General features: G+C 36.0%; 1 protein-coding gene across 1 annotated transcript in view; it reads right to left on the reverse strand.

The window, feature by feature from the left end:
- Window positions 1-747: 747 nt before the first annotated feature.
- The window catches only part of KDM7A (lysine demethylase 7A), a 60,416-nt gene continuing 35,866 nt past the window's right edge, over window positions 748-25,297 (reverse strand). Inside the window, exons 5-20 of the mRNA XM_060776846.2 lie at window positions 24,675-24,816; window positions 20,947-21,133; window positions 20,300-20,462; window positions 19,613-19,700; window positions 19,322-19,428; window positions 15,631-15,722; window positions 15,403-15,492; window positions 14,894-15,100; window positions 14,377-14,501; window positions 12,507-12,664; window positions 11,630-11,727; window positions 10,124-10,269; window positions 9,789-9,994; window positions 7,067-7,149; window positions 5,612-5,888; window positions 748-5,149 (exon numbers count right to left, since the gene is read on the reverse strand). Of these exons, the coding sequence (XP_060632829.2) occupies window positions 5,055-5,149; window positions 5,612-5,888; window positions 7,067-7,149; window positions 9,789-9,994; window positions 10,124-10,269; window positions 11,630-11,727; window positions 12,507-12,664; window positions 14,377-14,501; window positions 14,894-15,100; window positions 15,403-15,492; window positions 15,631-15,722; window positions 19,322-19,428; window positions 19,613-19,700; window positions 20,300-20,462; window positions 20,947-21,133; window positions 24,675-24,816 (2,264 nt within the window). The 3' untranslated portion in view covers window positions 748-5,054. The remainder of the gene's footprint in view (window positions 5,150-5,611; window positions 5,889-7,066; window positions 7,150-9,788; window positions 9,995-10,123; window positions 10,270-11,629; window positions 11,728-12,506; window positions 12,665-14,376; window positions 14,502-14,893; window positions 15,101-15,402; window positions 15,493-15,630; window positions 15,723-19,321; window positions 19,429-19,612; window positions 19,701-20,299; window positions 20,463-20,946; window positions 21,134-24,674; window positions 24,817-25,297) is intronic.

Consider the following 25,297-nt stretch of genomic DNA (forward strand, 5'->3'; position numbering starts at 1 on the left):
AATTCTGGAAGTGAACATTATTGGATGTTTGCTCATCATTTCTGTTAAGTCAGCATCAAGTTATGGCGACTGTCTGAATGGAACCTTGCCCTGTCGTCAACAGCACTACTCAGATCCGGCAAACTCAGGGCTTCCATCAACCTGTAATGCAGTCTTCTTCTTTTCCAACTGCCTTCCACTTTACCAAGCATTGCCATATTTTCTCATCATTCACATTGTCTCATTTCTTGTGTGTGTGTGTGTGTGTGTCAAGAGTGACTTGAGAAACTGCAAGTCGCTTCTGGTGAGAGATAATTGGCCGTCTGCAAGGATGTTGTCCAGTGGATGCCCAGATGTTTTGGTGTTTTACCATTCTTGTGAGAGGCTTCTCTCATGTTTCTGCATGTGGAGCTGGGACCGACAGACGGAGCGCAACTCGCTCTCCTTGGATTTGAACTGCTGACTTATCAGTCAGCAGTCCTGTCAGCATAAAGGCTTAACTCATTGTGCCACCGGGGGCTCCACATTGTCTCATGATATGGCCAAAAGATGATGGCCCCGGTTTAGTCACTTTCAGATGTTTCTAAAATATACAAACCAGCCAGTGTCATTTTTGTGGATATACTATGCACTAAAGTTCTCACATAAGGAATACAATCACAAAAAGTGTCAGAGAAATCAGAGATGGAATTTGCATTATTCGCAAGACAATCTGTAGCACATTCTATATTTACACTGAGTGAGAAATTAAACACTTGAGTGCTAAAATCAAAACTTAAGTAATACAGATTTTAATTTCAGTATTTAAAGTACAGAAAGTGGAAACTATGGTCAAATACAAATTTAAACAAGCCACTTGTCCTCCCAAACATTAAATCAGTAAGCTACATATAGAAACTTACAAATTTCAAAGTAAAACTGAAACAAAATAAATACTGTACATACACTTTCCCTGCCTGCAGGCAAAAATGGGATGGGAAACACTGATATAAATTGGAAAAAGAAAAAGCTCTTAAAGCTGCAGCATCCCATTTCCCAGCCAAAACACTCCACACAGTAGTGTGTTTCTGTAAAAAGGATCAGAGGACACACAAAGTTCTATTCAGAAAGACTGCTATTTCACAAACATTCAAAAAGTAGAAAAAGGTGTGAGGGAAATCACATCAGCAAAACACTACTACAAAACTAGTAAATATAGCCAAGACCTATCACCTCTTTTCAAATGTACTGAATATCTCAAAAATGCCAAAGCACTGGCAAAGTTAAACTTTTCCCAGCAGAAGTGATAATTCATATTAATATAATCTCTTAAAGTGATTTCTTTTATTCCATTCCCACAGCAAGAAACTATTATGGCTTAAAATTTATATATTCAAAGTCCTCTTGCGGAGAGAAATGCAGCTATAGCAGCCGCTGCATTTCCTTATCAGTGCTAGTCTCATTCCCACCCTTTACTGCACAATTCACACATTTTGTACACAGATCTTTGCCTTTTTTGGAAAATGGATGTTGCAGCTTTTAATACAGTTCAAACTACAAATAGTAAGGCCCGAAAATTCAGTTTATATTTCTTCCACAAAATAAAGTTGCCCTGATTTACTCAGATCCAGGGAAATGAACAGCGTTTGATGGTCTGGAAGTACAGATGCAAATTATTACAAAACGTTGCCTTAAGGTTTTTTCTTTTCTTTTTGGAGGCAGGAAAATTGTGGATGAAGTGAGGCATTCTCTGGTCATTTATAGCATTGAGCCTCCACAGTTTTCCCAATTTTCCTCCAAATTAACAAAACTACTGAATCTGACCAATGTTGTTTTGAATCCTACAGAGATTTCACAGTTAAATTACTACACATCCGGGTGAATAAAGGCAGTTTGTGGCATGTTAAAAGCTTAGGTGAAGTAAAGTTGACTATGACCATGTTAGTGTGCTCTTACCCTGAAGAATATTAATGCAAGCACTTTTGCTATGAAAAAAAATGTAGCCAGAAGGGCAGTTCTTATTGTTCCGCCTTCTTCAAATGGTTTGAAATGTTCATATGTAAGTGTCACTGACTGCATAGGTAAGTTTACCATAGAGGTCATTTCAGGCTGTTTTGTAGTTTGAGATTATGGATAAGTATTGTAGAAGGATGGCAAGAAATGCTGCTAGAAATGATCCACTAAATCACTACACTGATACTCTTTTCTCATTTTCTCTCACCCATCACTTCAAGAGAGAATAAGTCTATGGCAATTGTGCCCTATAGCTGAAATTATTGTTCCAATTATTTTAAAAGCTAGCCTCTTTCAAATGAGGCTTCCTGCCAAATATGGCTAAAGTATTGCTTTCTCTCCCTCAAGGTGAACTGACAGCATCTAATTTGGACAGTAAACTGCATATGTAAAGTCTGCTGCACAGGGATTTCTACCAAGGAAGTTTCTAGTTTACGAACAAGACTGCCAACTAAGGTCTCTTCATTCAGCTACCCAAACTAAAAACTGAACACTCTTAAGAGCAACTTATTTCACCATCCTGTTAATATACTTTGCTTCCTTAAAGTAAATTGGCCTTATCCATATTTTACTTCTGTAAAAAGGTTACTGGATTTGTGATAGGGGAACATTTGCCTCAATTTTATTTTAAAGAGGAAGCAAAAATGATTTAGCAAGTGACATTTCTTTTTTGGCAGACTGTGAAGAGATGTTTGTATGAGAAAGAGAGGTGCTCGATAAGAATAACTGAAACATCTATGAAAATATGGCTCAAGCCAAAGCCTCTCCAGAACCAGAACATGTCCTTCAAAAAGGCCATAGCTGTATTTTACTAATGAAAATGCAAAACAAACTAAAGCAACTATGAGAAACGTCTGCTACTCTGGTCTGGAAAGAGAAGCTTCATTTTTCTAATACCCTTTTCCAATACATTTACCATTCACTGAACTGTATCCTCATTCAAATTTTACAGAATTTTTACTCTTGTGTAAAACGAGACAAAAAAGCAGTTCTCTTCCAAGTTATGGCTTACCAAAATCTGAAATGAACATCTAGCACCACAGATCTGTTTTTTTGCATATAGCAAAAGAGCACTATCTCACTTTTAAAGGTATTGAGAACACGTAAATACAAACTCTACACAAATATCCTGCAGTTCAATTAGACAAATATATTGACTCCAACTGCTGAAAAAATAGATTTCTTTGATCAATACTGAAAAGTGTGTTAACTCAGATTAACCAGCAAATCACAGTTATTTCCAAAGATAGTACTTGAGCTTTCTCCAAGTAATTAGCTCAATTTGTAACCTTGATAACATACATTTTCTCACTTGGTTTTATTTCGTTTCGACAACTGTTGAAAGAAAACCCTATTATTCAAGAGGAAAGGAGAGTGAAGGAAAATTATGGTAATTTCCAAAATGACATGTTACAAGCTTGTTACCTAATTTTGCTAATTTTCATGCAAATTCTAATCCAGTCAGAAGTCAAACCATTGCACTTACTTTCAAATTAAGGTTGTGTTCCCATCCTACATGAAGTTATGCATTATGAAGTCTTACTCAGTTAAATAGTTTTAACCGACAATTTTGTAAAGGACTGAAGCCATGAAATGTTTCCACTGAGAAATTTGGCTAAGTCTTATAAACTGCAGTAGCCAAAAAAACCTGGATATTGTTATATGGGACAGAGGACATCACATATAGTTTAACACAGATACACACAGAGATGCAGAAAATACTGAACATATAAAACTGTCTAAGCACAAAGACCTATTTGGGGATTTCTAAATATTTTATTTTAAATATAACCTGAAGGCTGTGAAGCTTTTATTGAAGTGAATCAAACAACCGAGTAGCTTTGGCCATGCTTTAAGTCTTAATCAACAGGCTGAAAAAGAAAACCCAGAGCAATATCCCTAGTATTCCTGCTTTAGTACTGAATAGCCCTCTTATCAAAATAGTAGTATAGGTGCCTCCTCCTTTTCCTCCAAAGAGCTTAAATAATCAATTTTATATTACAAAAATACAAATTTATAATCTAAGTTATTTACATGCATTTCAGAATTGGCATTTACTACCAGATTTTTGCAAAGCATGACACAAAATAAGTCATCTGAAATTTATCAAGCTATCAAACATATTTACATATATACAAAAATGACTTAAGACCTTTAGGAGACTGGCATATGTAGACAATGATACAATATTCTGCCACCATAATAGCCTTCCTCCATAAAATGTGTTTAAGTGTCTACACTTAAATCATAGCTATAGTGCTACAACTGGTGTACTATAACCCATGCTTTGCATGGATCATTCTCCACAGCATGGGAACAAACAGGGGAAGAAGGAAGCACATACATGTGCAAAAGCTGTTGCTAATGCTACACCAATTTATAGTCCAGATTAACTGGCAGAGAATGAGAAGTGGAAGAAGGACAAGAAGTCACAGAAAGGTCGATTAAGCTGATGGAGAATGTGTACTTTAGTAGAAAACTATCCACAAGAATGTATAAAGAAAAGAAATTAAGATGTGATTCCATGTGCCTTAACTTAATGCACCACTTGCATGTTTAAGACTGTAACTTGTATATTACCTGTTAGAAGCCAAAATAAATCTTCCATGTGTCTCTCTACTACAGACAGTCACTAAAAACAAATAAAAATCTTCACATTTCTTATATCTAAAATTAAAATTATATTTCCCACAAAAAGGCTTTCCAAATAATAAATAGTTTAAAAATGAATTCAATCGTTGCCAAAATCAGTCAAATAAATTATTGATAACCACCTTCATCATAATCTTCTGTTCATGAATTAGTTTAGACACATAATAGAAACAACAAAATGATTGAGCCCTGAAAAAGACCACTCCCCAGTCGACAGTCTCTGGATATTCCCCTGTTTTCCAAGTGTTTATTGCTGAGCAGGTGTGGCACAGTGAAAATGCAGCATTGAGTTTTTGTTCATCAGGCAGTGTTCTAATAATGTACATGCATTTCTGCTTCAAGCAGAGGACTACAACAGAAGCTCCAGGCACTGTTACCCTCGATACTGGTCTGCATATAAAAGGACAGCAGCAGCAGAAGGAATCACTGCATCAAACAAAAAAGCGCGCATGGCCATTTCGATTCAGCTTTAGGATCTTCCCAAGTCGCTGTTTGGCAGTTGCCATACCTTTCTTTGGACGTTTGCCTGAAAGAAAAGGAAAATACATGTAATTTTGACCACCACTACAGCTCAGGTATTTGCTTTAATAATTCATCAAAGCAGTTCCACATTAGCCAAAAAGGGTTTTTTTTAAAAGGCTGGACCAGTGAACGTAAGTCATCACAGGTTTTTCAGCAGCTAGTTGCAGTCGCTCTTGGCACTTCTGGAACACTCAGCACCTCTCAACTATGCTAACGGACTCAACATCTAATGATTGAAAGATTGATATACCTATTCATATTTGAGGTAAGATACTATAGCACATTGCAAACCTATATATTGCATTCTGCTATAAAGTTTTCTGCACTCTTCAACAATTCTTATTGTGTTCCTGGAAGATAGGCTGTTGTTGTTATGCTCACATAGCAGAATGAGAGGGACAGAGAAAGAGGAAAAGGAGACAATGGGAGAATTTCTAACTGAAAGTAATCTAGATTATTACAGCACCTTTTGTTGCCTGGTTGTTGATAGGGGGTGGATTTGATGCTGGTCGCTTGGTTGGATGAAGAGGGACAGACAATGACGTTTCACCATATGGCTGGTCAGGGCTAAGGCTGCCATCACTTAGCCTGCATTCCCCTTCAATCAAGCTACAGTCCTGCGTGCATTTGCCATGTGGGAAGCTGAAACCATTATTTTGTAAGTGACTTCTGTTTTCTTGAATTCTGTAACTGGTTTCTGATGCATCTTCCTTTTTAATGTATTTATGAGTTTTGTTTGTATCCTGTAAAGGGGGGAAGGCAGTTTGACTCTAAATGCTGACCATATGCAGAATTTGTGGATGCATATACATAAGCATCAAAAACAACAGGAACATTTTTGTAAACTAAATTTGAACTCAATTCCCTATTACTTAATTTTGCAAAGTTCAATTCTACACGCAAAAAGAGCCGCAACTAAATAAGAACCAAGCAAACAAAGGCTAAATTAATAACAGAAAGTACTTTTGTCACTGACATTGAATCAATCTAACCAGTAGTATAAATGCTAGTTACAGTTCCCAGAAAAATTATGACACAGATGTGATACATATAAATGCTCAATATACATAAAAAGCATACAACACAATTGTTCAGAACATGGATGCTAAGAAAAAACTAACTCAGATGGTTAAAAAAGGTAAAGGTTTCCCCTTGACATTAAGTCTAGTCATGTCCAACTCTGGGGGGTGGTGCTCATCTCCATTTCTAAGCTGAAGAGCTGGCATTATCTGTAGACACTTCCAAGGTCATGTGGCTGGCACAACTGCATGGAATGCCGTTATCTTCATGCTGAAGCAGTACCTATTGATGTATTCACATTGGCATATTTTCAAACTACTAGGTTGGCAGAAGCTGGGGCTAACAGCAGGAGCTCACCCCACTCCCCGGATTTGAACTGCTGACCTTCTGGTCAGCAAATTCAGCAACTCGGCGGTTTAACCTACTGTGCTACCAGGGGTGCCTTGACTCAGATGGTAGCAAATAAATAAATAAACAAATAAATTAATAGCAGCAAGCCTTATAAAAAGCTGTCTGCTCCTATAAAAATGACAGCCATAATTCTCTCTAAAGAGAGGCTTACTGCAGTAAGTCCTTATAAAAATGGCCTCCACCATTCTGCTCCATTTCAAGTGCCTGGATGGCAGGTGCACCACTGTTTTAAGGCTCCCCATGCTGCTGCTGAAATTGGAGATCAATTTTTTCAAAAAAAAAAAAAAAACCAAAAAAACAAAAAAACAAAACCTGACATCAACTTATATAGTAATATGGCGTTATATGTAAAATAATACATTCATGTTAGTGGCACACACAGATGCAGTGGCCAACAGAAAAGTTTACAGAAAGGAAATACCCCTGTTAACATAAAACAGTTCCAAATATTTAGCCTGCTATGAATCAAGTACACCATTCTAACTCTTACCTGAGGGTTTACTTTAGAAATGACATTTAATGTTGTGGCTAAAGTTGAAGATCCTGCATCGTTTTCTTCTTTTATGTGCTTATCTGAACAGAAATTAAACAGACGCATTTAAATACTTACAAATACCTGTCAAAATAGATAAAATATTTATTTTCTCAACAAAACATAGACTGGCTGAAACAATTTCCTGCTCAAATAATGTGAACACCATCCTTTCCATCAAAGGCCCTTTATTTTTTTCATATGAGTAATAGTATCAACTGACTTGCAGAGAACTTAAAGACTAAGTTACATTAGTCCAGGGACAGACTACCTCAGAGAAGCCAAAAACTGCTTTCCTTACAACCTAGTCCACCACTTCCAGTTCCTCTAAAACACGGTACAGATTCCTTGTTTTAGAGGAATAACTACAGCATGAATTTCCCTTTTAAAAATGGCAAAGGATCCAGCTTCCATTTTATTAGTGAATGGAAAGATTAAGATCTACTGGGTGGTACCACTATCACTGCAAAGGTAACCTAGATTAGCTCAGATCTTCACTGATTTACACTGAGGACTTAGAAGTGAACGATTGATTATATACATGCCATAAATACTACTGAGATAAATCATATATTCCTTTAAAAGCTTAGGAAACACCACATTTTTCCCAGTATGTAAATACCATTTGTATTCAGATAAAATTTTCCTTCCTACCATAAAAATTAAGCATTTTGAATCAATACCATTTGCCTTTGCCATCTGGATTTCTTTGTTGCCATAGATATATATTGGTGGAAAAGCATCAAATAGATTACAGTTGAGACAACATCTGCTGTAACAGCTGTTAGCATATTGTGGTTACTTGTTTTTGATACAAGCAAAAACAAACATATTGCTGTTTTCTTAAAGGGGTGAAATAAATAAAATACTTGCACAAAGCACAAATCTGATCAAATTATAGATTGAAAACTAATCCACACTATGGCTGTTTTATTACAAGTTTTCTTGTACAGAAAACATCTCCTCCCCTGAATATATATAACTGAATGATATCCTTAATTGAAAATGGTATAATTTGTCACCTTTGACAAAACGCTGTTGTTTATTTCCTATGTAAATTATAGTATTCAAGGAGCAGGAAACTGGCATTAGATGATTTAGTGAAATTAATGATATTTCTCCATAGTTAAGATTACATCATGAATTATTACGCTAAACATCTCATTATTTTCATTATTTTATTACCTATTTTGACTCAGCCACATTTTGCCATTATGAAAAGACCTTTTTAAATAATTGAGTATTGCATCAGAAATATTACAGAAGATTGGGCACTAGAACATTTTTAACACTGAATTTTCTGTTCTTAATTAATATCATCTTAAAACCAATTTAATGCTTCTGTCGAAATTTTGTTTTCACTTAACACAAAATTTTGCATTTACTCGTTTGCTACAGTAGTATTTCCACATATTAATAAATACAGTATTAAAACATCATTAATCCTTTTAACAGCCACTGGATTTTTTTTACCCTTCTCTGACATCCAGTAATCTGATAACATGAACACTATGTATTTAATTGCCTCTCTGGCTGAGAAAAAGCACATTTGTTAATGCAAGAATCCATGATCCACTGCATTTCTTGATTACTGCCGAAATCACTGCACGACACTCCCAATTATAAGCTCCTCACCACATTAATTTCATAATCACGATCATGATGTATTGTGCTACTAATATACAAATCACTTTATTGCAAGGGAATAAAAAACCAACATCTGAACCATGGTTTTCCAAGCCTATTTGTAATGAAGAAAAGGGGACAAACATAATTTGGCTTTTATCTGGAGATTACTTGCCCAACTAGATAAGCTTTAGACCTTAATACCAATATCATAAGTCAGAGATATCTTTTTTCCTTCTTTCACAATAGCATACAAACCAGTAAGCTAGAAATCCAAATATGAACTAAATAAATATAAAGTACTGCAGATATTTAAATCACAACAATGTGATGTGGCAGCAAAAAAAGCCAATGGGATTTTGGCCTGCATCAACAGGAGCACAGTGTCTAGATCTAGGGAAGTAATGCTACCCCTCTATTCTGCTTTGGTTTGACCACACCTGGAATATTGTGTCCAATTCTGGGCACCACAATTCAAGAGAGATATTGACAAGCTGGAATGTGTCCAGAGGAGGGCGACTAAAATGATCAAGGGTCTGGAGAACAAGCCTTATGAGGAGCGGCTTAAGGAGCTGGGCATGTTTAGCCTGAAGAAGAGAAGGCTGAGAGGGGATATGATAGCCATGTATAAATATATGAGAGGAAGCCACAGGGAGGAGGGAGCAAGCTTGTTTTCTGCTTCCTTGGAGACTAGGACGCGGAACAATGGCTTCAAACTACAAGAGAGGTGATTCCATCTGAACATGAGGAAGAACTTCCTGACTGTGAGAGCCGTTCAGCAGTGGAACTCTCTGCCCCGGAGTGTGGTGGAAGCTCCTTCTTTGGAAGCTTTTAAACAGAGGCTGGATGGCCATCTGTCGGGGGTGATTTGAATGCAATATTCCTGCTTCTTGGCAGGGGGTTGGACTCGATGGCCCATGAGGTCTCTTCCAACTCTTTGATTCTATGATTCTATGGGCTATCTGACAGTTTTCAGCTAATTCAGTCATGCAACCTTCTTTTTAAAACCTTCTCTTTTAGGTCTGGAAAACAATACAGCTACACAGAAACTTACCGCATTCTGCTTTATGACTGTGGGAAGACATCTTCTCTTTATGCCTACTTTTGGGGTAGTTTCTGTGTTCCTGAAGAGAGCTTTTTCTGTTAGTGCAGTCTGTGCTCTGTGTATTATCTGGTAAACAAGTGGTATAGTGCAATCCTGCCATAGAAAGCATGCCCTGAATAGCTTCTTCCTCCATACTTCTCGAGGTAGGATATTCCCTAAAAAATCAGTATAGAATACAGCATTGTTTCAGAGATGCAATATATACCAATATTCCTATTCAATGAAGTAACGCAATTTTGCTTGAAACTCTTCTATAAATTCAGTTCTCCCATTCTTTATCTCACCTTTTATTTGCAGTTTCATCTTTAGATGGCTTCTGTATGGTTTGAAAGAGATTGTATGTTATTTTAGATTCCTCCTTAACATTTGAAGTTACTTCCTGTTTCTCATCACCTGAGCATTCTGATTCCTCTGCAGAGGAATCCTTTTGCTAAATGAAGGAGAGGAAAACCCATTAGCACTTCATGGAATACACAATCAGTGCCTACAAGTAAACCACTTTTGAATGTTTTATTAACATTATTGTCTATATATTTCTCCATTCAGGAACATCTGGAACATCCTTCTATATAACAGAATTCTGAGTACTTCTGACATATTAACAGTGAAACTCACTGCCTCAGTGTATGGGGAGTATGGTAGAGGCTCTTTCTGTGGAGGCTTTTAAACAGAGGCTTGATGGCCATCCATTAGAGGTGCTTTCATTGTACTTTTCCTGCATGGCAGGGGGTTGGACTGGATAGCCTTTGTGTTCTCTTCCAACTCTATGATTCGATGATTCCCATTACAAGTTTATCACTTGTTAACTATATCAACTAGCCTAACAGTCTGCATGCCAAGTCTCCAGATCAGCTTTTTGTACAAATTGATCCAGCCCATTGGCAGTGCAACCATCTTCCCCAACACAATTAGTAAGAAATAGCTCCCCCCTTTAGAAAGGGACCCACTCCAAAGGAAGCACCAAAGGAATTGTAGTCTTATCCTGTTGCAGCAAAGGCAAAACATCTTGTGGTGCTTCCAAATGTAAAAGCAAAACAAACATTTCTTCCCTCCTCCATGCCCCCAGACAAGAATCCTTCCTATCATCAGGTGCCTGGGCTGCCCTCCCTTTCTACCCAACCATTTCTAGCAGGTTCCTCACAACCTGTAGGCCATCAAACATAGCCTCAGGTACACAACAAAATAAAAGCACCTGAAGAAAGTTCCCTAGAGTCCAGTTACATCCTGGTCTGACACAGCAGGACATAGTAAAATAGTATTTGGGGGGGGGGGGAGAGATTAGCTGGGTGCAGCTTGAGAGAAATAACCATGCAATTTGGGATTACGAGAGAAAATAGCAAGCCAGGCATCAGAGGAAGACAGTATGCCCACATCAGCTGCTGAAGAAACAGGGCTATGAAAATGGGCTCCATGCCTTTCACACTGCCATGAGCCTCATGACCACAGCAATGATGCTGCGGAAGGCCAAAATACAGGCATCATCTCTCTTCCCACCCTTGACTGGATTCTCTCAGCAATACTAGCATTAGGGACCAACAGAGAGGAATTGTGACATCACTGGGAAGTAGGCCCTCAGTGTCTACATCGATTGGCTTGCTTCCCAGTGGCTGAAAGAAGGATCAAGGGCCACTGACATCACATAACGGAGCTGAGTGCACGCTCAGGTGCTCACTATTTGTCTGTTCAATACTCAGTTTCCTAGACTTTTCTTTCTTTCACAGATCCTCTGTGATGACACTGTGAACCCTGAGGGTCCACAGACTATTAAGAACAACTGCTCTAGTATTTACCTGGTTAGTGCAATCAGGTTCAGATTCTTCTGAATCAGAAATATCAGAGTATTGTGAACTTCCATTCCTGAGTTCTGATTTCACACTTTCAAAAAACACTGGAAGAGTGAAAAAGGTTTTTCCCATTATGTCACACACAAACTTTTACAACTCCTTACTCTAAATGAAATTTTACCCAGTTATTGTACAATGCCTTGGAGCCAGTTCAATGGTTCTGATATATATAACATTTAATGAGATTATTTAATGCAAGGGTTTTAAGTAATCTAGGAATGAAAACTAACACATTATTTCCCGTTATTAATCATTAAGCTTCAAAAAATATGGTAACTATAAGGAAATGGTAGAAATATATTTTATAAATAGAAATAATATCATTTTGATAGATAGAAAATAATCCCTGCTAGAATTTCAACATAAGATAGATCCAGTGTTATTTTTCATGGACAGTCATACATTTATACATGGAGAGGACACTGAATGTTGTAGAATTAGTAAGTCATAAAAACTGTTTGTTTCTTCAAGATTTGGGTGTTTATAAACTGTTCTCTGATTTTAAAGAATATAAATCAATTTTCCTTTTAAAATGTAATTTTGTTACATATTACCGTTATTTAAACCTGTATATTATCTTGTGGGCTGAAAGATTATTTTAAAAATCTTAACTCAATAAATAGGGGGAAAAACACATTTCTGAACTGGACTTAAGACTGTAATGAGAATCTCCTGATACTGCAAATACTGAGGAATATGAAAATCCATCCTTCAGTCTTTTTAGTATTAAATTTTGATAATGTTTTCATCAACGATTTATAAAATAACTGAATATATTATGCACAGTATATCTGGATTACTTGTTCAAGGAAAACAAACTCACTATTCAGTGGTTTTTGCACATCTGTGTTGTCTTCTGCTTCCTGGGAGTTCTGTTTTTCCTTTTTAATAGTTTGTTCTGTCTCTGAATTTATCTTCTCATTCTCATCTTCACTGTCTGCAGTATAAAGGCTTGAATCTCTAAATGGCTGCCTCCCATCCCTGTCATAAAGTAAAAAATGTTTATCCATTATGCCTTTGCATCATCTTTATTTTTCCATTTTATTAATGTCACAGTCCATTTTCAATGGTTGAAATGACTATAAAATTCTACTTGCCATCTAACAAGCAAATATGTGTTACCAATTTTATTAAACTGCATCGTAACATAGGTTTACCAAAAAAGCAGGAATTTACTTGTCTACAACCTGAATTCAGTCATACAGCATTATCCTAAACAATTTTTGAATAGACAGTGCAGAACTCTTTTCTAATTTTCACCTTTAAAATCCCTTTCAATAGTTTAAAAAACTTATGATTAAATGACAGCTGGGCAGCTTGTTAGCAAACAGCATACTTTGGCAGCTTTCAGGATCCAATCTTCAGATACTGGCATCTCCTTTAATTTTTTTCCCCTTGACATTCCAGACAGCACAAAAGAGTTTAACCATTTTCCCACAATCCGGTGAGGAAGTGTTCTTTTGACATGACAAGAAGGAATGGTAATAAAACTCAGCTGCCTGTTACTGTTTGAATGTTGCTACTTACTGCCAACATCCATTGACACAGACAACCCAAAGGGATGGACGGCACATCTACAATGACCATTAGAAATACATTTAGTATGTGAACAGTAGAGTCTTGCTTATCCAACATAAATGGGCCAGCAGAATGTCAGATAAACAAAAATATCGGATAATGCAGAGTCTCCTACTGTTACCCATCCGACGTGGTGCTAGACACCTAGAATACTAACAACAGGGACTCAAAGGGTTAAGCCAAGGCAACACCTCGGGGCTAAAGTGGCCCAGCAGGAAGTGTCTGGATGAGGAAGAGGAGCGTGGAAATCACAGAGAGAAGGAGGGAGAACGTTTCCGCTTCCAGACCTGCCTCTTTTTCCCCTTTCCTCCCTCTTCCTCCTTGCGCTGAATAAGACAGAATGTCTGATAAGTGAAAGTCAGATAAGTGAGACTCTACTGTATTTATAGAATTTTCACAATGTGTTTTAACTGATTGTGGATGTGATTTTATAGCTGTAAGTGGTATTGTTAATGTTTTATTTAATTGCTTTTAACCTCATTTAGATTTTAACTAAATGTTATTTAATTGTTGAATTGTTTAAGGCACTGAATTTTGCCTCTGCTGTAAGCTGCCTTGAGTGCCCTTCAGGGTCGAGAACGACGGGATATAAATAACAGTAAATAAATAATAAATAAATAATAAATAAACTATGCTGTAACCCACCTCCAGCCACAAGGAAAGGTGGGTAACAAATATAATAATAATAATAATAATAATTATTATTATTATTATTATTATTATTGCAAATGGTATTGAAGAAAGTGATTTCCCAGTGCAGATGATTATATAGGAAATCCTGGAACCACTTTTGAGGTTCAGATGATGACAACACAAACCACAGAACACTGATGCACATGAAGGGCTTTCTTTCACATGTTTGTGTTCATTTGTTGTCTGGCCACTTCAAACGGAATTAAATGGTCAATTTAGATGTGCCCTGAAATCCCTTCTCAGATGATCAATTAATTTCACTATAGGAGAATTGGCTTTTTATCTCCCTGACTTAGAATACAGCTTTGTTCTGTATTTCTTTCTCAGCCCAGGCCCATAAACAAAACGTAACATGAACAAGGTCTCCAAAATTGCCTGAAGCAAAAGATAAGTAGGGTTGCACAAGTGGGTATGTTTTATACCTAATTATTCTGCCATTTGACAACAAAAGCCGTAAATCGTTGTCCTTTGTTCTCCATTCAGGAACAGTAGAAGATGGCTGAAGAGGTTTGTTAAATCTTTCATTCAATTTATAATTTGCTGCATCCTAAAACAAAAGACAAAAAGGAAATTTCACCTTAATCTACTGATACTTTAATAAGCTATTTATCTGTGCAGTCTATATTGGAAGTAGCTGCTATGCTATAAAAATACTGATAGCACACAAAGAAGAAGATATTAATTATCAAGAACCGTTGTGGCTCCAACAGAACAGCTTCATGTGCACAATTTGCTTATACACACTGAGTTATAGCGACTCTTTCCAGTTCTAAAACAACTGATCTTATTTCTTTTAATTTAATCTATATTTTCCTGTATTATTTTAGATATGGTTCTATCAATATGAACTATATATTACTTGAGCTATGTGTTATTGGAAAATCACTGGTAACCTACTCAGTACTTTATAGAGTATTTTAGTCTTATGCCAATACTTGCCTCTTCCCAAGGGGACATCTCTAGCCTTTTGAGAACTTCCCTTGTGTGAAGCTCCAGAATATCCAAATTAGAAGGAGTTTTGACGGTATGATCTCGTAATTTCCTTGCTTTCCTTCTGGAATGATGAGTGGAAGCTACTTCATTTGATGATCGCGAAACTTGGCAAGTACTAATTCCCTGAGTTTTAACTGCTTTGCTGTTCTCCTCCTTTAAGTAAGAGAAAATTATAATAACACAGTTATAACAAATGGTATTGCTTTCAAAAAGCGACTACTTTTTCTTGACTTCTTCATAAAGCTTTTATCACTTGAATTTTGAATTATAAGAATTGTATTTACAGTATTTTAAGTACATACTGCTAAACTGATAGAAGGAAAGTTTGGGAGTAGTTATAGCAGCAGCCAAGGAATTAATTTTCAAGAGAAAAGTGCCCAAGAAAAGGAAGGGGTTTAAGAAGTTGCATGTAATTTGATGCATTCAGGCAAAATTTCACAGAGGTCAACTTTTACCTCTACAGAACGAATCACTTTAGAGAGTTCTTTGATGAGCTGTCCAGGCCTAATATTGTCTGGAATTTCAAATGCATGTTCCGTTACAAGCTGTAAAGAAAACGAGAAAATCAGATGAATTTATTTAAATATCGATAAGATATACAGTTTTACTTAAAGGAATTTAATATAGACAATTAAAAGAAAGTAAATATTCATTTAAAATTATAGTAATGTACTTGAACTTACATCCTTCTTCATCCATAATTTTAAAGCAGAAAGTAAAGCTTTCACTCCTTGAATTAAGAAGGTCTGGGGCTGAAAACCATCCTCCCGAAGCTCTAGAAAAAAAATATGAGGATGTGCATCAGTGTCAAAATTTATTTATTTACAGCATTTTTACCCCGCCCTTCTCAACCCCTGAGGGGGGACTCAGAGCGGCTATCAAAGGCAGCAATTCGATGCCACAATCAATAACACAGTATAAAACCATAAATACATACAGAGTTAGAACTGATTCATCAATTGACTTCTCTCTCAGTTTTAAAGCCTGTTAAAGATAATTCAAGTATTCAAGTTTCTGAAAAGTTGTAAAATGAAGTTCAAGAGTAAAGCTTTTTAAAAATAAGCTTTTAAAAGTTAAAAAAGATGGTCCTTTATTAACAATCCAGTATGCACTACAAAGGCATGATGGCCTTAATACAATTATAGCCATTTGACAATGTAAATGTTTTTAATTTAATTTTTAAGTGCAGGACATTACCTATAAAGCTCTTTACAGTTTGGGTCCAGTCTATTTACATGACAACGTCTCCCCCTATGAACCCATTCAGTCCTTAAAGTCCTCCGAGGAGGCCCTTCTCAGTTCCACCAGCCTCATAAACGCAACTGGTGGGAACGCAAGAAAAAGCTTTCTCAGTGGTGGTGCCCCGGCTCTGGAATGCCCTTCCCAAAGAAATCAGACAGACCCCCCCCCCCCCCCCACACACACACACACTGAACACCTTCAGGAAGAAACGGAAAATATGGACGTGGAAGCAGGCGTTCGGAAATTATTAACTATAATTTATGATGATTATGGCTTTTATAATTGTACAAGCACCAACTGGTTTGAACTGGTTTTGCCCTGGTACATAATACATTTTAAATCCTGCTAAATTTAATCATTACATTTTTATTCTTGCTTGATTTTGTATTTATTTGTTGTAAGCCACCCCCAAATCCTTTTGGAGAGGCGGTGCGATATAAATAAAGTTGTTGTTGTTGTTAAATTCATAATTCCTTGGAAAATAAGTATAAAGCTATCACAGCCAACTCCTCCCTCAAATGCAGCATTATTTCTACACAAAACCACATAATTACTCCAAATAAACAAAACAATACTGAGCCAAGCAACTGTCAGGACTCAATACAGCAATGAGATTTTATAACAAATCAATACAGGAAGCAAGTCACACATGACACTAAAAAGTCTTGTAGAAATTCCCAGCCTTGGAAGAAAGTAGCTTTCAAGCCCCTATTCCATGTTGTTTTCCAAGGATAATCAGAGTATGAAGCAAAAACAGGATATTACTGGGGTGCAAACTCATTCAACTTTCTTCACACTTGTGGCATCTTCACCCTCCAAGAGAAGGGTACGGAACAGTACTGAATTTCTATTCCAAGAAGATTTTAAAAACATGTAAAATACAATGTCTCAAAGGATAGTTAGGAGGCTGACCCGTATTCCAATTCACATATCAGCACATAGGCATCTTAAGCTAAATGCCCTTTGAGGTCCTTTCCAGCAATATGATTTTAACTCATCCTCCCTCATCCATCTGTAATATGGGGATAATGATATAAAAACCTGATGATATCTATAAAGAATGCTTGTATCACAACAAGAAATCTAACAGAAACCATACTTGCATTCACAGGTTCTGACTCTTGTGCAGTTCTTCCTCATTCCACTGCTCTGAAGAGGATATTTAAGGATTATATGCTTTAGGAGTTAAATGCTACCTAACCTAAACCTGTTAATAGCTAATACAGAACAATTTATTCCTATATCTAACCACTTTAACCAGATTCTTTTCATGAACATATGCATTGTGTTCTTTCTCAGAGTTAAAACTACAGAAGCAGATAATCATCTTCTCTAGTGATCTATGTAAAGAGATCACTGAAATGCATCACTCATCCATAATCTCCTTAGTGTTTAAAATGATTTTTGTCATAACAAATGAGGGAGATTGATGGTTCTGTCATGGTAAAAACTTTTCTGGGTGCCACGAAATTCTAAAACATGGATGAGTTACTGAGCTAAACTATTGTTCCTCCTAAATCACATGTGAGCAACTATCAGCAAACTGTTATATAGAAGCACTAGCCGTCCCCTGCCACGCGTTGCTGTGGCCCAGTCTGGTGATCTGGAAAATAAAGTAACGAGAAAGTATTGGTTTTTAATATATGTAATTTTTATGCTTGTGGGTAAACGGTATTTCTTGCTGCTTCTTTGTCAGTGTATATGTGGGGATTGTCTGGTTTGCCTACTCTGGAAAATGCAACATAGAATTGTCCTTCTTTAGGGATCCTTTTCAAATCTATGATACTATATCGTAGTGTGTGTGAATCATATATATATATCTATATCTATGACTGGATGGCTCTTTTGTCAAGAGGGCTTTGATTACGTTTTCTTGCCCTGGTGAAGGGAGTTAGACTGGATGGCCTTAAGGATTTTCTGTTGGTCATAGGGGTTCTGTGTGGGAAGTTTGCCCCAATTCTGTCGTTGGTGGAGTTCAGAATGCTCTTTGATTGTAGGTGAACTATAAATCCCAGCAACTACAACTCCTAAATGTCAAGGTCTATTCCCCCCAAACTCCATCTGTGTTCATATTTGGGCATATGGAATATTCGTGCCAAGTTTGATCCAGATCAATCATTTTTTGAGTCTACAGTGCTCTCTGGATGTAGGTGAACTATAACTCCCAAACTCAAGGTCAATGCTCCCCAAACCCTTCTAGTGTTTTCTGTTGGTCATGGGAGTCCTGTGTGCCATGTTTGGTTCAATTCCATCATTGGTGGAGTTCAGAATGCTCTTTGATTGTAGGTGAACTATAAATCCCAGCAACTACAACTCCCAAATGACAAAATCAATTTTTGAGTGATGGTCACTCCCTGGGTTAGGAGGTGTCTTGAGGCCAAATTTGGCGGCAATTCGTCCAGTGGTTTTTGAGTTATGTTAATCCCACAAACGAACATTACATTTTTATTTATATTTCTGCACAGAAATCGTACTCTCCACAACCTGCCAAAGTACTGCAAGAGAATGAAATGTCACAGGAAGCATGGTAACAGTGAAAACCCTCTTCCTATATTAGTTTTTTCAGAGGGAGAGATAGAGAGGGAGAGAGAAAAAGAGAATGAGTGTGAGCACTGTGTGTGTGAAGACCAGACAGCCCCTTTAGGGAGCAGTGCAAAAATGTGTCCTTGAAAGGAATATTAATCTTCACTTCATTATAGCTATATTTCACACAAACAACTTTTTTTATTTGAAGATACACCAAAAAAAAACAACAACAAAAAACAACAGACACATAAGGAATATCTAGTTTCTATAGCATGACTCCATAGCCAATTTTCACCAGATTGCACTGAAGATGCAGATATTTTTAGAGAGATTCTCTCTCTAGAAATTTCCAGGACCTCCAGCACGACTCTATCTGCAACATCTGGCCGAAGATGCTCATACGGTTATCCTGGAGGACCCAGAGAGTTCTAGAAAAAATATTTTAATCAAATCCTTGAATAATCAAATCTGCAAAAGTCAAATATACATATGTGGAGAGCCACACAGACCATATGATCATTTTTGACTGTGGGTTATTTAACTGGTAAAACTGTTATCAGACATTTTTCTACTGTGAAGTTCATCTTAAGAAATGAAGTTAGTTACCTTTCAAAGTTTCCAGCAAGTTTTTGGCCACAAACCAACAAATGGCTTCAAAGAAAGGGAATTTGAAAAGATCTGGGGTTTTTAACCTCTTCTCCATTTCATAACACCTAAAAATGTTAGAAGATTTATATTACAATAAATATACATACGATCTCTGTTAAATGTGTTCACCCAAATAACAACCTGTATAACAAAACAAAGAAGTCATTTACCATAACATAATCAGAAGTTTCTCAGAACTTCTCCGCCAATTTAAGATACTTAAACAAATAAGAAAGTCCCAAGACTAACCTGAGCTGCATGCCAATATTGAGGTTGTGCAAAAAGTTCCCTCCAAAAGCCATACAATCCTGAGAAGTGAGTACAGCATGAATCCAGCCTGAAAAAAACAAGTTAAACATATCTCCATTATAAAATGTTTTGTATGATATCAAAAAGAATGGACTATATTCTATATATGGCACCATATATATCTGGAATACTCTGCCACCTGAAGTCCGTGCCTTGCGGGACTTACCAGCTTTCCGCAGGGCATGTAAGACATACCTGTTTCGACAGGCTTTTAATGTTTGATATTGCCGTTTTTAAATTGTTTTAAATTGCTTTTAAATTTTGTTAGATTTTAGCCATTCTTGTAAGCCGCTCCGAGCCCCAGGGGAGTGGCGGCATATAAGTCCAAATAATAAAATAAATAAATAAATAAATAGTTTGCACTTCATCCAAAATATGCAATAGGGACAGTCATTTTGAAGGACAGGCATACAACACTGCTTGAACCAATGCTTTACAGATATATTGCTATTACTAAACTTTGCAGAGGATAACGATATGCCAATACTGATGTCTCTATATCCTTCTCTCAAACTGATCTATGATTGCTCAGAACATAACAATCACTGAAAATAACCTGATTTATGAGTTCTTTAAACACCAGTCAAGAAACTCAACATACATGAGTATCTGAAGGAAACATTTTACCTGTTGGAACAAATAAGGTATGCCCTTGCTTCACAACACATTTGTAACATTTGTCAACTTTATCTCCAAAATACACTTCACTCTGGATGACAGATGAGCTCCAGGATTCATAGATTGCCAGATTTTCATCAGTGGGTTTGATCAAATAGAATATCTTCTCACCCTATAAATATAAAAGAAATCCATGAAGGGTTGTAGATCTTTTATGCCTTTACATAACTGTTTTTAATGTCAAACCATGCAAGTATAGAAGGCTGTATTATGTTGATTTATAGTAGCCATTTAGGAAATAATGATATTTTTTAAGGGTTTTGGGATTGAGAAAGGTTTAATTTCTTAGTTTCCTATCAAACTGGTAATGCAAAGTCTTAGAAACATGAAGAACAATTATGCAAACGGAAAAGCAAACAATTAAAAAACATGATCTTAGATATGATTTTTTAAAAATTAGTTTCTCTAATTATTATGCCTATTACTGTCCAGATTAAAACATTTTTAAGTTGATAGGTTAAGTCACAAGATGCTAAAATGTGTGATCCATTTGCCTAGATCAAGATCTTCAACACACAATTCAGAAATAATCATAATTATTTCTAAATGATAACTCTATATACTATATATTTAGAAAATCAACATTCTTTTCTTACCCATAGAACATGATACCAGACAGAAGTGCCTCCAAAATCAATATGAAAGTCTGTGTAGCTATCTTGGACTCCCATTAGGCAGTACTTCTGAACAAAAGGCTTAGGAAACACTGAATCATCTGGCCAATAGTTTTCTACCCATGAAAGTTTTCTGGCAATTTCTGGTACTTCCACCAATTCAGACATCCTTAAAATATAAATGACACAAAACTAAATAAGATCACAGTGACTGAATTTCAGTTTTGACATGAGTATGCAACATTTATCTCCCCTTCCACCACTATTTGATTCCCCTGGCCAAACAAACAGATTAGGGATGCAATATGAATGTGTGTGTGTGCCTGTGTGTGTGATTTCAAGTCACTTGTCAACTTATAGCATTTTCCTAGGCAAGAAATACCCAAAGGTGGTTTCGCCAGCTCATTCCTCTGAAATACAGTGTACAGCACTTGGTATTCACTGGCAGGCTCTCATCTGAATGCTAACCAGAGTTGACCCTGCTCAGCTTGCTAGATCAGGCAGGGTTTGATACATTTTAGGATATTTAGGCTGCTAAAGAAGGGGTAAGAAAAAGGTGATTCTTCAGATGTTTTTTGGTCTGCAGTTCTAATACCGCAATACCATGGGCTTATAATGACCCCATTTCTGAACTACAAAGATGAAGACAGTTTCAGTTCATAATGTGAATTAATCATTTAGCATTTTCTGTGTACACTGCATGCTACATTTAAATACAATATAAGGCTAATAACATCTATTTAATCTAGTCTTTACATCTAGTATTTAGGTGAAAGTCAACATACAGTATTTTGATCGTTACACATAAACACACGTCTTACTCCAAAATACTGATTTTTCTTTCTCAGTGGTCAAAATTTCAAAAAAAAAGTCTTGTTTTATCATTTGAGAGCAATATAAAAGCATAAATCTAAGATCAAATGTTTGGAAATCCTAAAACAAATGGAACTTATAAATGCAATGCTTATGACGGCTGACAACAAATTTGAACAAATAAACATCAAAATGAATTGGATAGCACCGACCTCTAAAGAACAAGAGACACACAGAAAAGATAGCAAAAATGTCAATATCCGGCCTAAACAAACTTTCACTTTCTCAAGGAAGAGGAAGAGAAGAAATATGAAAGAAGGGAGATAGTTAAGCCTGGTAAAAAGAAGGCAGGTGGATGAAGAGGAAAAATGAGAATTAAGAAGAAACAGGTATAAAATGGAATCCAGGTTGTGATCCAGAAAACAAGTAATGTGGATGAAACAACAAGGATGTCAAATGATGGGAGTGAATGCAGAACCGACAGAGAACCCAAAAATATTACTAAACTTAATCTCCAATACCAATTGGCGAAAAAAGAACCTTTTAAAAACAGATGCAAAAGAAGAGAGAATTCCCAAGATTATGTGTGAATGGAATGAATTATTCAGGGATTGATTGAAAGGGAAAAGGGGGGGGGGGGTAATCTATTTGGTAATTTAATTAAACATTAATAAGACTGTTAAAAAGTTTTAAAGAAGAATATGATATTAAACTTGATTAAAAATTTGAAAACAGATTTAGAATATTATCTTGAACCCCATGATTAAGTATTAGAAAATTGATACACATATACGTTCAATATGCATATTAAGGTGGTTAAGGTAGTCAAATCTCTCATCAACGAGAAATTGGTTAGTAGAAGGATAAAGATACATAGTAGATATAATAAATTTTTGGTTATGGAAAGTAGTATTACTATTAATATTGCATATGTGTGTGTGTATTGTACTAAGCACCCACCCCAAATTTAAGTAATTTTGTAAAATGACATTAACTAAACTGAGGGATCATGCTTAAATCAGAAGAGTTTTTGAATTGATCAACTTTAATAAATTAAATTGGGCTCCAATATTTGAAGAATGGGAAGTTTGGCTTCTAATCAAATTAATATATATACTTTATAAAAAGAAATCAGGAAAATGATAATCCAAGAGTTGTAGGTGGAAAATATTATTACTATTAGTGTTGTATGTATATGCTCATCCTTAATACTAAGTACCCACCCAAAATTCAAGAAATTTTGTGAAACAGCATTAACTAATAAGATTGAGAGGGGCTAGAAAAAAACAGTGGTTAAATGGAATTATATAGATCTGATGTACTATAAAAGAATGGAAGCATGTTAATTATAAAATAACATAAATACTAACCTACTAGCAATTAAAATGAAAATTGTAGAATTTTCTTTATGGGTAACAATAAATAATTTAAGAAAAGATTTAATGTGAACCAATTGTTATGAAAATTTAAGATCAACTTTCACTGAAGAAGAACCGGGAAAGAATATATGAAGACCAAGAAACTAAGTGAGAAGACACAAGAAGACACAATTAATGGACTTAAAATTAAAATAGTTAGAATCTGCCAATATTATACGAAATGTGTGTTAAAGAAATAGAGACAAAGACTCAGTTGTAGCAATGATAACCTTGTAAAATAATTCCCCATACCCCAACAATCCTCATCCTTTTTGTTTTCTCCTTGTGCTATATTGGATTTTTAGTAAAGATGCAATTTACAATAACCTCCCACACACACACACAAATAATGTATTTTTTCGTTCTCTTTTCCCCCTGCCCCCCACTCTCAGAGTAAATGTTAAATGTAAAATTATCTAATAGATAGCTAGATAGATAGATAGATAGATAGAGATAGACAGACAGACAGATATATGTTAGTACGGTCAGAATTCTGTATCCACTGATTGTACATCCAAGGAATCAACCATCCACGTGTTGAAAATATTTTTTACAATTCCAAAAGGCAAACCTGTATTTGTCGTTTTATATAAGGGACATAATTTTATTAAAACATTGTATACAATGAGATTTGAGCATCCATGGATTTTGGTATGGGGAAGGTATCACTGTATATGTATTCGTTTGTAACAGCATAAAAATGCTGTTGGGAAGGATTGCATTTTCTTGTGAGACAGGCAGCAATAATTAACATTGCTTGGTTTGTGTGAAGAAACAAACTTCATTATTTTAGCTATACACTTCAAGAGGTTTATAACAAGATGAGACCAAAAGATGGGTAGAGTGGGTTACATGACCGAAAGATATGACAGCTTCTCCGTTCCTTCATATTAGATTCATAAAAATCATGAATCTCATTTCATTTATTATGAAGAAATATAATTAATTAATATCTCACTCCCCCACCTCTTATGGGACCTAGGGTGACACACCACTTTTGGGACAAAAACCTGCTCAAAATAAACCCAAGGTGCACACTGGTTTGTTTTTTGCTATTCGTCTTTGAAGAATGATCATGGATACAGTTACCGCATATGACTGGAAGTTTTGCCTTTGTTTAAACAGGATTTTAAAATGTTATTTTCAAAGACAAATTCTACTGCAAAAGAAACAGTATGGGAAAAAACTATCTAGATGCAATATATATATATTTAAGTCCATGTTTTGTCAGATCAATGGGGCTCATTCAAAATTATTTTAATGCAATCCTTCAAAGCTTTAAACAGAAGTATAGTGGTCAAATTACTATTATTACTTGCAAGTATCTCCAAAATGCCACATGCCAGCTTCCATTATTACCAGGCTTTATAAAACCAAGAAAATATACCACAAAATTTATTAGCTAACATTTAATATAATCCTCTTCCTGTCATTACAGGGGTTTTTTTTTAAAAAAAAGTATACAAATTCGATACTTACTTCGTGTCTGAGAATTCAAGACTGATAACATTTAATACTTTTGGTCTGTCAGGATTTGTGAAATACTTCACATAATTATGGAGCTTCATTTTACTGTCTGCTTGTCTTGCCACATCAATGACATCTATCACTTTATCACCACCTATACAAACAAAATATTCTTAAGTCTGTACATAAAACAAGAACAGCCAGGTAACAAATATCAATTAATTTCATAGCTAGGGATTTTTTTCTAAAGTACAGAGATTTTGGAAAGGCATCAATTTCTACATAACCAATTTGTCCTATTTAAGAATAGTGGGACTTGTTCTTTTTTTAAAAAAAAAATCGGTTTTGGCACTTTTTCACTGCAAATGGTTAAGCAAAATGTGTACAACGCTGATATAATTTATTGTCAGCATTGCTGGAACAGCAACAGTGAAGCTGAAGATATCAGAAGTGTGCCTTTTGGAAGAATCTTATTTTTTTGCGTTTTTATATTGTGTCAGGAGCAACTTGAGAAATTGCAAGTTGCCTCTGGTGTGAGAGAATTGGTTGTATTCAAGGACATTGTCCAGGGGAAGCCCGGATGTTTTTGATGTTTTACCATCCTTGTGGAAGGCTTCTCTCATGTCCCCGCATGT

This window comes from Anolis sagrei, chromosome 5 (assembly GCF_037176765.1).
Source record: "Anolis sagrei isolate rAnoSag1 chromosome 5, rAnoSag1.mat, whole genome shotgun sequence".
Taxonomy (NCBI): domain Eukaryota; kingdom Metazoa; phylum Chordata; class Lepidosauria; order Squamata; family Dactyloidae; genus Anolis; species Anolis sagrei.